Source organism: Leucoraja erinacea, unplaced genomic scaffold (assembly GCF_028641065.1).
Source record: "Leucoraja erinacea ecotype New England unplaced genomic scaffold, Leri_hhj_1 Leri_62S, whole genome shotgun sequence".
In the NCBI taxonomy this organism is placed as follows: Eukaryota; Metazoa; Chordata; class Chondrichthyes; order Rajiformes; family Rajidae; genus Leucoraja; species Leucoraja erinaceus.
This window is the reverse complement of record NW_026576542.1, coordinates 395490-408901: the sequence shown is the minus strand read 5'-3', so window position 1 is coordinate 408901 and position 13412 is coordinate 395490. Positions and strand designations below refer to the sequence as shown.

The following is a 13412-nucleotide window of genomic DNA, read 5'->3' as shown; positions in this document are numbered from 1 at the left end:
GGCCAAAGATCAGATTCAGATTCAGATTCAGATTCAATTTTAATTGTCATTGTCAGTGTACAGTACAGAGACAACGAACTGCATTGTCTCTGATCAAAGCGATACAGGGTAGCGTTTTTGCTAAAATCAGTATATAGCGCAGACAGGAAGTGGTCAAGATGAGACTTTTAATTATATAGATTTCCAGCATTAGCTGGCTTTTAGTTTCATTTATAGATTTATAACTCTACTCGGGTATTTACTCAGTTCCAATGCAACTTGAATAAGCAACCGAAATGGAAAATTAATCCATGTGGATGAATTGAAATGACAAGTGGTTTTGTTCTTATGCCTTGTTACTGCAATTTGAATGCTATATCCCCCCCACCCCCACCCCTCCATTATTATATTATCAATCTGAAATGCTGTAGTTGGTTAGATTATTTATTCTTCTCCAGGAGTTAACCAGTTGAAACTGGAGAATGCAACCTTAAATTTAAAAGAAAAGTTTGCAATTATACAAAGGTGTTAAATACTGAAACTAACCTCCCACTCAGATCAGTTTTGTGGATGCACCCCTTGATGTACATCAATCAGCTTTCTTTTCAGATATTGAATATTCGTTAGAAAGAGTCAAGCATTTGAGTAAGAATTATCTTCCCCAAATGACAATATTCTGCAAATATATGAGAAGATATTTGGGCCACATATCTGAGGAAGGATGTGCTGGCGTTGGAGAGGGTCCAGAGGAGGTTTACGAGAATGGTCCCAGGAATGAGTTGGTTAACGTATGATGAGCGTTTGAAGGCACTGGGCCTGTACTCGCTGGAATTTAGAAGGAAGAGGGAGGAGCTCATTGAAACTTATTGAATAGTGAAGAGTGGATGTGGAGAGGATGTTTCCACTAACGGGAGAGTCTGGGTCCAGAGGAGATGAGGAGGAATTTATTTTGGGCAGAGTGCGGTGAATCTGTGGAATTAATTGCCACAGACGGCTATGGAGGCCAAGTCAATGGATGGTCAGATTCTTGATTAGAACGGGTGTCAGGATTCATGGGGAGAAGGCAGGAGAATGGGGTTGAGAAGGAAAGATAGATGAGCCATGCTTGAATGGGGGTTTAGACATTTGGCCGAATGGCTTAATTCTGCTCCTAGTATGAACTTATGATATCCTAAACATATCACTGTAAAAAGACATTAAATATATCTTATGCATTCAAATGTTGCTCTTTTTTCCTGTATCAGGGATAGAAGTTGGCTCCAGACTTATTATATGAAATGCTACCCATTCAATGTGTACACCACAACCATAATACATAGTGCAACATTTCACAGTTCTTCTTGCACGGGGGGGGGTATTTTTTTCGATACGCTTCTCAGTACTATAATAATTCTTTGTGTCAATTCCACAGACAGGCGAATTCTCTGCTCGCTTCCTTTTGAAACTGCCGGTGGATTTCAGCAATATCCCAACGTACCTTCTCAAGGTAGAGTCTTCTCCTCCATTCTCAAAATAGTCTGTGGCTATGTTTAAAATTGTCTCCGGGACCACCGTCAGATAAGTTTCCATTGATGCTTTTGTTTTACACTCAATCCAACCCAAAGTTCACTTGGTTGTTAGATTAAGGTTATTTCTTGCAACAAAGTTTAGTTTGGATGGATTTCCTGTTGCAGTGTCTGGTACCAATTTACTCCTTGGGTAGGGTAATTTGAGGGAATTGGATAAAACCTAAAGAAGCAAAAAAAGAAAACTAAGCAATCAATGGATGAAACCATAAATATGGGAAAGCAATAATGAACTCATTGTGGAGAAAAAAATTCTGGGGAAAGATCCAAAAAAGAAATTGGAGCCAGTAGTGTGTGGCATATGTATGAATATGTTTCAAATGAAAAATGTTTTAAGTTGGGACCAATTCACTGGGGGGAAGTGAAATAGAGACATAGGTTTGTAATAGCAAGACTGGAAACTAAATGTGTTTGATTTATATATTTACATTCCCACGCTCTTGATGATACAAAAGTTAGTGGTTTTGCAGATAGTGAATATGGTTGTGAAAGTTTGCAGCAGGATGTGGATCGATTGGCCAGGTGGGTGGAGGAATGGTTGATGGAATTTAATACAGAGAAGTGTGAGTTGTTGCATTTTGCGATGTCGAACAAGGACAGGACCTACAAAGTAAATGGTAGGTCTCTGGGTAGTGCTGTAGAGCAGAGGGATCTAGGAGTACAGGTGCATGGTTCCGTGAAGGTTGAGTCGCAGGTAGATAAGGTGGTCAAAAAGGCTTTTGGCACCTTGGCCTTCATCAGTCAGAGTATTGAGTATAGAAGTTGGGAGGTCATGTTGCAATTGTCTTAAGACGTTAGTGAGACGGCATTTAGACAGGATTGTGTCGAGACACAGATCTGGGGAAGGGTATAAAACAATTTCTGCAGCATTGCAGGTCCCGCAGAGCACAGTGCCTCCGTTATTCTTAAATGGAAGAACTTTGGAACCACCAGGAGCTGGCCGCCCGGCCAAACTGAGCAATCGGGGGAGAAGGGCGTTACCTATGGTGAAGCATGGTGGTGGCAGCATCATGCTGCGGGGATGTTTTTCAGCGGCAGGAACTGGAAGTAGTTAGGATCAAGGGAAAGATGAACAGAGCAAAGTACAGAGAGATCTTTGATGAAATCCTGTTCCAGAGTGTTCTGGACCTCAGACTGGGGCGGAGGTTCACCTTCCAACAGGACAATGACCCTAAGCACACAGACAAGACAATGCAGGAGTGGCTTTGTGACAAGTCTGTGAATGTCATTGATTGGCCCAGCCAGAACCCGGACTTGAAACCGATCGAACATCTCTGGACCTGAAAATAGCTGTGTATCGACACTCTCCATCCAACCTGACAGAGCTTGAGAGGATCTGCAGAGAAGAATGGGAGAAATTACCCAAATTTAGGTGTGCCAAACTTGTAGCATCATACCCAAGAAGACTAGAAGCTGTAATCGCTGCCAAAGATGCCTCAACAAAGTACTGAGTAAAGAGTCTAAATACTTATGTAAATGTGATATTTAGTTCAGTTATTTTTTATTTTTTAATTACTTTTTATTTTTAAAATTATACAGTTCACATTAAACACCTGTTTGTTGTACCACTTTTCATTTTTTGTTTTATTATGTGGGTATTGTGCATAGATTGATGATCAGTCGCTCTTTTAACACAAAAAAATCAATCCATTTTAGAATACCAGGTAGCTGTAACGTAATTGCACCTTAAAATATCCATAAAAAAGTGAAGTGGGTCTCTAGGAGGATCATCTTTCTGAATGAAATCCCATTTTTGTTGTTGTATACAAAATTTAAGTAAATCATGAGTAGAAAATATTTAATTTGGGTAGATGCACAGAGTCTTTCTACCAGAGTATTTTGGGGATCAGAGGACATTTTAGAGGGGCATAGGTTCAACTTTCTGGTGAAGCGCAAAGGATAGTAATAGGAAGAGTAGGGGGTATAGAGGGCATAGGTTTTCAAACAGTATTAGGGAGGGGTACCTTTTTCACACAGGGTGGGTGTATGCAACAGACTGCCAGAGGTAGTTGAGTATGGAACAAGCTGCCACAGTTAGACAGGCACATGGATAGGAGAGGTTTGGAGGGTTATGGACCAAGCGCAGGCAAGTGAGACTAGGGTAGCTGGGACATTGCTAGCCAGTGTGGGCGAGTTGGGCCGAAGGGCCTGTTTCCACACTGCATCACTCCAAGGGAAATAGCGGGTGGGGGGGGGAGGAGATCAAAATGGTGTGTTTCAGTAACAATCCTATAATAATTGCAAAACAGTAAGAATCTAGAATGTAGCATTAAACTGGTAGATATATGACTTTTTATTAGTCAATTTCTCCATGTCAGAAATGTGCATTTTCTACAGATACCCATGTTCTTGGGGCAAGATTGGTCTGCCTCAAACGTCACCTATTCCTTTTCACCAGAGGTGCTGTCTGACCCACTGACTTAACCAGTATTTTGTGTCTATCTTCCTTTTTATTACATATACACTTGCTCTATTTCATCAAACCTTTACACTAACACTGTCCATAATTAAAATAATGGAATATATACTGCAACAGCCATTAATGGACACAGACACATATCTTTACTGCTATCGTGGAAAATGTTTAAAAATGTATGGGGGAATTTGCGTAAAGTTGGATTTCTGCAAGTCTGGTCAAATGTAATCTAGAGAGCCCCTGGTTTTGGATAGAGTTTAGGGGCTGTCCCACTGTACAAGTTAATTCAAGAGTTCTCTCGAGTTTAAAAAAAAATCAAACTCGTGGTAAGCACGTAGAAAATGTACGTAGCAGGTACGTCGGAGGTCAGGACGTTTCTTAACGGCTTGTAACGCTAACGGCAGGTACTCGGGAAACGCAGTAAGCTCGTGAAGACTAGTGAAGATTTTTCAACATGTTAAAAAATGTCCACCAGAGCCCCGAGTACGAGCGGCTATTACCGTAATTCTCCGAGTTCGAATCAGGGGAAACTCGGGAGCACTCTTGAATTAGCTCATACAGTGGGACAGCCCCTTTAATAGAATAGGAAGTAGAAAACTATGGCTGTGCAAGAAGACGGTGCGAAAGATTTGCATAAAATTCAGGAAATTGCTTTTAAATAGCATGGTGATCGTAACTGTTGTGAAATTAATTAGCAGAAAAAGAATACGTGGGCCATCAGTTTGTTTTTAATGAATGCAACAAAGATTACTGTAAGACCATGAACGAAGCGCTCTTGGTTTAGTTCAAGGTAATACACTGAGGACAAAACTAATGTCAATGCAGGGATAGAATAGGGAAATGTCAACCATGTCATTGAGATTTGAGATTATAATTGAGAGTCAAAGATGTCTGTGGTATGTTTGGAATAAGGAAGACCTCAGACAATGAAAATGCCACTCATTGTTCCCAGTACATGCGACAGATAAGTGAGCATTCTTGAATTGTGAATTAACTGGGAGGAAACGTTGGCAAATAATTAAGAGTAAGGAATTTTTCATAAAGAACAAAGACGTATCAAATTGTTCAATTACTTTCAGACAAGATGGATCAAATCAGAATATTGGAATAAATATAGATGAGGAATTTAAATTTGATGTGGGATGTTTGATTAAAGCAATGAATATACAAAAATCAAGAGGGAAGTATTAAGAGGTGAATAAAGGTGATTTGAAAGGCAAAATGAAGTGATTGAATGGAGATCAATAGTCTTTATAATAATAACTAAGGAGGGGGTAAGATGATAAAGCTTCATTATTCAACGTAGTTCATTCATAAACATTCAGCATAAATTGCCAATTCAAACATTGTGCATCATTGGCCTTTGAAGGGAATCAGACAGTAGATAGCAGAGTCTCTGTCCAGAACTTTTGCAGTCTTCCTTTGATAAGCAGACTACGTGGAGAACCAGAGTGTAGTTTTAAACAAGGTGGAGTAATTGAATAAACAAGTATAGATTAACCACAGGTGATAGCGACATTGTAAGTAGCTGACGAAATTGGGGAATCGAAGGCAATGGTTCAAGAGGTCCTTTCACCGCCATCTTAAGTGCCAATATTGAAGGGTAGTAAATGTTGCAAAGTGTCACTATAGTTTAATCAACTTTATTTTCTATTAGGTCATGAGGAATAGGAGTAGAATTAGGTCATCCGGCCCATCGTCTATTCCGCCATTCAATCATGTCCGATCTATCTCTCCCTCCCAACACATAACCTAACTGCTAACCCCCTAACGTCACTCCCAACTTATTTATAGGGCCTTGAAATTGAATAGAAAATACCATTCCCCTTAGTTGAGGAGATGATACGGATCAGAGAGAGAGAGAGAGAGGAGAGAGTGAGAATTGAGAGAGAGAGAAGAGATACCATTTCCCTTAGTTGAGAGAGAGAGAGAGAGAGGGAGAGATACAGGGAGAGGGGGAGAGAGGTGGACAGTGGAGGGAGGGAAGAAAGGGAGAGAGAGAGGGAGTCCACAGTTTTGCAGTGCCAATTAAGCAGCCCACCAGTCTTTGTAGACTAAAACCCTCCCCACACAGTGATTTGATTCTGTACAGTGCTGTGGAAACGTCTTTATTTCAAGCTTCAGCAGGACCTGTGGAGGAGAAACATCCTTCTAAAACGTCAGGCTGAGACCAATCACATCAATCTGCGGCATGCTATATATTTACAGCTTGTCGGGGTGTATGTGGTGGAGCAGGAAAGTTTTTTTCTTACCACACCAATAATGAACTGGGTACTCCAGGCAATAAACTAATGTGTATTAATGTGTTGTCCTTTGCTGACAGTAACTTTAGAAATCATGTTTTATCATATTATTAAACACATTTCTTTTTCTCGTAAGAGAAGACAGTTTAGCCCATTTGGTTGATGCTGGCTTTCAGAGTAGTTCCATCAACCCCATTTTTTCCTCACTTGATCTTTCTTTCTGCTTCCTATTCTTTTTCACATGCCCACCTAATTCTCTTTCCACCATCTTCAAAAGGTGTCATTTACAGTAGTCCATTAAACTAGGATGTGGGAGAAAATTGGAGCACCTGGGGAAATCCACATAGATATGCAAGGTCCAGCCAGCATGGTAGAACGCACAGCACAGGAGGTCAGGCATAAGGCCGCATTGTTGGAGGTGCTGAGCCACTGTGCTAATCAGCCCATCTGTTCTGTTCTGTTTATTCTGCTGTGACATGTTTATGTTCGGTACTGGAGACTTTGAAGTATATTTTTCTACTTTTCTCTTTGTTGTCTATTGGACTTCGGTCCACTGAGTCCGTGCCGACCAACGATCACCCCGTACATTAGTTCCATCCTACACACTAACGACAATTTACAGAAGCCAATTAACCTACAAACCAGCACGTCTTTGGAATGTGGGAGGAAACCAGAGCGCCCAGAGGAAACCCACATGGTCATAGGGAGAACGTACAAACTCCGCACAAACAAGCACCCGTAGTCGGGATCAAACCCGGGTCTCTGGTGCTGTAAGGCAACAGCTCTACCACTGCGCCACGGTGCTGCAATTTTGAACAAATGTTGAAATTTTTCAAAAGTCCAATTCTCGGGAAAGAATAAGCAATGTTAGCAATTTGTACCTATGTGTGAGAATTAACATTTTAAAATGCTGTTTTTTCTCATTCAATGATTTCACACAAATTCTTGCAGTTAGAAGCTATCAGAATTAATTTTGTTTATCTCCCATTACTTTACCATGAATACTATTTATCAGTGAATTCTTACAAAATTACTGATGTATGTATGACTGAAGGCAGGACACAAATGCTTGCTGAAGGCAGGACAAAAATGCTTGCTGAAAAATTTAGAAAATTCCGCAAACAGAAATATAAATTAACAGTTCTGTGTATACATTTCAGGTTGATCTTTCGTCGATTATTTTTGAATTGCAATAAACAGAATCCCAAAGGGAAGGCTTTCCCACCTAATTCAACGAACTATTTTTAAAAGGAAATCTGAATATGTGCCTTGTCTCATTTCTTTCATTACCCTGAGATACACCGATTTTTTTTAATTTGATGAGTACAAAATCAAGGATGTGTCAGATGGGTGCCCCAAGCAAGGCCCAGCTGTTAGGGATGAGTCTAATCAGAATTATTGTGTTGAAGACTGCTGCAGTCAATGAATAACATCCCGGTGGCTCAGCACTTCAATTCCCCCTCCCATTCCCAATCCGACCTCTCTCTCCTGGGTCTCCTCCATTGCCAGAGTGAGCAACAGCGGAAATTGGAGGAACAGCACCTCATATTCCGCCTGGGGACCTTGCGTCCGGATGGCATTAACATTGAATTCTCCCAATTTTGCTAGCCCTTGCTGCCTCCTCCCCTTCCTTAACCCATTAGCTGTCTCCTCCCACCCTCCTATCCGCCCGCCCTCGGGCTCCTCCTCCTCCCCTTTTCCTTCCTTCCCCCCCCCCCACCCCCCATCAGTCTGAAGAAGGGTTTTGGCCCGAACGTCGCCTATTTCCTTCGCTCCATAGATGCTGCTGCACCCGCTGAGTTTCTCCAGCAGTTTTGTGTACCTTCGATCTTCCAGCATCTGCAGTTCCTTCTTGAACACTCCTGGAATAAGTGTTTTGTTTACTTTATTAGTATTGTCATGTATACAAAGGTACAGTGAGAAGCTTTTTGTTGCGTTAGTGAAAATATTGTACGTGATTTCAAACAAGCTGTCCACAGGATAAAGGGAATAACGTTTAGTGTCAAATAAGTCCAATTAAACATAGTTCGAAGGTCGCCAATGAGGTAGATAGGAGGTCAGGACCACTCTTTGGCTGTTGCCTAATAACAGCTGGGAAGAAACTCTACCTGAATCTGGAGGTGTGCTTTTTTCAAACCTCGTACCTCTTGCCTGATAGGAGAGAGGAGAAGAGGGAGTGGCCAGGGTGCGACTCATCCTAGATTATGCTGCTGGCCTTGCCGAGGCAGCGTGAGGTGTAGATCAATCAATCAATCAATCAATCAATCAACCTATATTGTCATCTTGCAAAGCAACAGTTGTACAGTGCAAAATGAGAAGACGTTTCCCAGGGAATACCAGAGCATCGCACATAAAACTTAAACATTTCACACATAAAATAACAATAAAAACAATCCAGTCCCTGATAAAACAGTACGAATAGTTAAAAAGTGCAGGTTAAAAACAGCAACATTAAAATACGAGTAAAAACAGTCATAAATTGTCCAGAGCAGCTGATTTAAGTGGCCATTGCCAGAGTTATTAAATTGTCAGTGCAAAAAGATGGAGTCAATGGAAGGGAGGTTGGTTTACGTGATGGTCTGTGCTACGTCCATATCTTGCGGTCTTGGATGGAGCTGTTCCCAAACCAAGCTGTGATGCATCTTGATAAAATATTTTCTACGGTGCATTTGTAGAAGTTGGTGAGGGTTGTTGATGCCAAACTCCCTAAACCTTTTAAGGAAGTTTATATAGTAAATGTGACATAGAAACATAGAAAATAGGTGCAGGAGTAGGCCATTTGGAGGATTGTTTTTAAAGACTGCATCTACAAGAGCAGGTCAGAGGCTGGGTTACTGCAGCAAGCTACAAGCCCCGTGATTCCCGATCTACCACTTGGAAAGTAGTACACCCAAGCAGTAAGTTCGTGAAGTCGCACATCTTGATTTGGAAACGCATAGCTAATCTTTTCTGATTATCAGGTCAGCACAGTGGCACAGCTGTAGAGTTGCCGCCTTACAGCTCCAGAGACATGGGTTCGAGACTGTCTACGGGTACAGTCTGTGCAGAGTTTGTATGTTCCCCCTGTCTGGGTTCTCCGGCTTCCTCCCACAGTCCAAAGATGTGCAGGTTTGTAAGTTAATTGGGTTCTGTAAATTGCCCTGAGTGTGTAGGGTGCGAAACTGGGATAACAGAACTAGTGTACTGGTGATCGCTGGTTGCCCCAGATTTGCTGGGCCGAAGGGCCTGTTCCTGTGAAATCCTGCCTAACAACACTGTGGGAGTATCTTCACATTAACTGCACCATTCAAGAGACTATCTCAGCATCATGTTATTGAGGACAATTAACGATGGGCAATAACTACTGGTCTTTCCTGTAATACTAATATCCCTTTTTTTTACATCTCCCCTTTTAAAAAAAAAAGATCTGGTAAATATCAGATGATCTGTGATCCATTCCATGCGTGTGTTTATCGCAAAATCTTTTGCTAAAGTCAATTTTTCAATTTATAAATTGTACCAAACATTAACTTCCAGATTCAAAGTATATTTTAACATGATTTATTGACCTTTTTGTTAATCTTGATTTCTTTGGGCAAGAACCCTCTATCTCTTGTAGACGATTCTAGCGTATGTTCTATTTTTGGTTGGTGCCAGTAAATGCGTTCAAGACCTGCATATCTGTTAATAAGTTGCCTGTTCTTTCTAAAGCAGAACGACTTAATACTTAACTGGGATCATTTACCAGGAACTTGGAGAAACTTTGTATCTGGGTGACCGTTGTGACATTGTAAATACTCAGAGTCGGGTCTGAGTGGCTTCCGACATTTGCATTTTGCATCGTTGAATAAAGATAGTGAAGAGGAAAAAAAAACTTGCTCATTGCATATTATCTTACTTTGCTTTTACTAAGAATTTCAGCAGATTGAACCTATGGTGACAGCACAACAAGCAATTGATGGGAGCCACGTTTAGAAGTTTCAAGTCCAATTAATTCCATTCTTTTGCTCACATTGGCAGCCAGGAAAACACTTGAATTAGTTACTTAATTTAATTTAGAGATACAGCGTGAAAACTGGCCTTTCGGCCCACCGTGTCCCCGCCAACCAATGGTCCCCGCACACTAGCACTATCCTACACAAACTAGGGACAATTTATAATTGTACCAAGCCAATTAACCCACAAACCTGTCGGTCTTTCGAATGTGGGAGGAAATGGGAGATCTCTGAGAAAACCCACGCAGCCCATGGGGAGAGTGTACAAACTCCGTACAGACAGCACCCGTAGTCAGGATCGAACTTGGGACTCTGGCTCTGTAAGGCAGCAACTCTACCGTTTAATACTTGAATGTGTGCAAATTACTAAAGCTGCCGCATATAAATATATTTTTTGCCAATATGTCATAATCGGCAAGGCCACCAGCATAATCAAGGACAACTCTCATCCCGGTCACTCCCCTCTCCTCTCTCCAATTCAGATTCAGATTCAACTTTAATTTTCATTGTCAGTGTACAGTACAGAGACAACAAAATGCAGTTAGCATCTCCCTGGAGAGCGACATAGAATATGATTTCAATAAATAAATCTATTTACATGCATACTTTCATAGTGTTTTTCCTGTGGGAGGAGTGTATAGGGGGGGGGGGGGGGAGGATTGATTGGCAGTCACCGAGGTACGCTGTTGAGTAGTGTGACAGCCGCAGGGAAGAGGCTGTTCCTGGACCTGCTGGTCCGGCAACGGAGAGACCTGTAGCGCCTCCCGGATGGTAGGAGGGTAAACAGAGGGCAAACTCCCACCAGGCAAGAGCTTTAGAAGTTTGAAAATGCATGCCTCTAGATTCAGGGACTGTTTCTGCCCAGTTGTTATAAGGCAACTGAACCAACCTATCACCAACTAGAGCGCGGTCCTGACCACCATCTCTTTGTGGAGACTTTCAAACTATCGGGAATCTGACTTTGTGTGGGAAGGAACTGCAGATGCTGGTTTAAACCGAAGATAGACACAAAAAACTGGAGTAACTCGGCGGGACAGGCAGCATCTCGCACCCAAAACGTCACCCATTCCTTCTCTCCAGAGATGCTACCTGTCCCGCTGAGTTACTCGAGCTTTTTGTGTCTATCTTTAATCTGACTGTTGAACTTTATCTTGCACTAAATGTTATTCCCTTTATCCTGTATCTGTGCACTATGGATGGCATGTTTGTAAACATCTGTAGTCTTTTCACTGTACCTTGGTACACGACAATACTAATAATTTTTTTGGTAAACTGAATGAAAACAATGACAAAGTTGACATGGAGATGGTGCAGCAAAGATGGTGCACTGAATTGATTCCTGGAATGAGGTGGTTATGAGGAAAGATTGAGCAGAACAGCCCTTCCCCACGTGCAATTTAGAAGCGTGACTAGTGATCTTATTGAAACCTCCGTGTCTGAAGAAGGGTCCTTACATGGAACGTCACATCTCCATGTCCTCCAGGGATGCTGCCTGACCCGCTGAGCTACTCCAGCGCTTTGTGTCTTTTTTCTTAAATTCAAAGTGGCCTTGAAAAGGTAGATGTTGTGGAAATGTTTCCCCAGTGGAGGGTTTGTAAACTGGGAGGCCTAGTCTTAGGATAAGCTGTTAACCCTCCTCTCTCTTAACGAGGTGAAGAGGAATAATTTCTCAAAGGGTTGGGAACCTTTGGAATTTTCTACCCCAGAAGGATGTAAATGATTAGTCATTAAATTGCTTCTACTCTGCAGGGCTCTCGCTTAACCTTTTTTCCCTGTTGCCAGCCGGGCAACCTTGGCAGCTTTTTAGGTTGCCAAATGACAGTTTAGGTGGTCATTTAAGATGGCTTGCATGGCGCGTGCGGTAATGTGCTCGGATAAAGTGCGTAGTTACCAGTCGGAATTATACTCAATGAAGCATTCACATATTATTTCTGCTTCAAATAAAGTCACAAACTAAACATTCACCAATCAAGACATGATATATCCCACAATGACATGCAGCAAAATTATAAGACAGTATCTCAACTTTTTTTACACATTGCAATTTCTATTAGTTCTTTCAACTTCCAAACAAAAATGTGGTTGGATTATTCAGCGTATGATCAACCTGTGTCAATAAATCCTGGACCATGGTAACATATATGTGTACGTATAGTTGTGAATGTTGCTCATTAAATAACTACAGTACTGATACTCCATATTAAGAGCATTGATTTGCAGTTAAAATGAATTCTGTAATAACGTGTCAATGGCAGCAGTGACAATCGAACACTGCGGTTTTAATGTTTCACGTGTTCACAATATAATTAATCCATCTTTATGGATTACAACAAATAATAACATTGGGAATTAAAGCACATTTGATTGCATTCCGTTATCAAACATAGTCAATGTTCGCTCTGAAGACATTCCCAGGACAATAGGGTCAGGGAGGGGTGTGTGTGTGAATCAGTGCGGGGTGGATAGATGGTGGGGGGGGGGTTAGAAGGCAGTCGGTGCAGAATGGATGGATTGAGGCAGGTGAATCAGTACGTGTTGGAGTAGGTAAAATTGTGAGGGGACAGCACGGGGGATGTCAGTGTTGAATGGGGGTTCAGTACGGGATGGATGGGGGTAGACAAAAGTGCTGGAGAAACTCAGCGGGTGTGGCAGCATCTACGGAGTGAAGGAAATAGGCAACGTTTCGGGTCGAGACCCTTCTTCAGATTGTTCTCCCCACTCTTCTTGAATGGGAGGATCAGTGCAGGATGGATGGGGGGAGGGAGATCAGCGCAGGATGAATGGGGGGGGGGGGGGGGGGTCAGTACAGTGTGGATCGGAGGGTCTGTGCAGGATGAATGGGGGATCACTACAGGATGAATGAGGCGAAGTTGCAGGGTAAATGGAGGGTGGGTCAGTACGGGATGAATGCGTGGATTAGTACAGGATGGATGGGGGATCAGTACAGGATGGATGGAGGAGAAGTGCAGGATGGATGGGAAAGGGGTAAGTACAGGGTGAATTGGGGAACCAGTGTAGGATGGATGGGGGGGGGGGGGGGGGGAGGCAGGACAATTAATGTGGTGCATAGGGTGATCGGCGCAGGATGAATAGATTGGGGAGGGGGGGGAGGGAGGGGAGCTCAGGGGATGTCAGTGAGGACTGAATAGAGGCGGGAAAGGGGATCAGTGCGGGATGTAGAGGAGACGTCCCAGATGGGGGGGGGGGGGGGGGGGTGGTGGGGGGCGTGAGAGAG

General features: G+C 42.4%; 1 protein-coding gene across 1 annotated transcript in view; it reads left to right on the top strand.

Moving 5' to 3' along the window:
* babam2 (BRISC and BRCA1 A complex member 2) overlaps nucleotides 1-13412 on the top strand; it is a 181321-nt gene that overhangs the window by 53090 nt on the left and 114819 nt on the right. Inside the window, 1 exon segment of the mRNA XM_055631039.1 lies at nucleotides 1391-1465. Coding sequence (XP_055487014.1) covers nucleotides 1391-1465 — 75 coding nt within the window.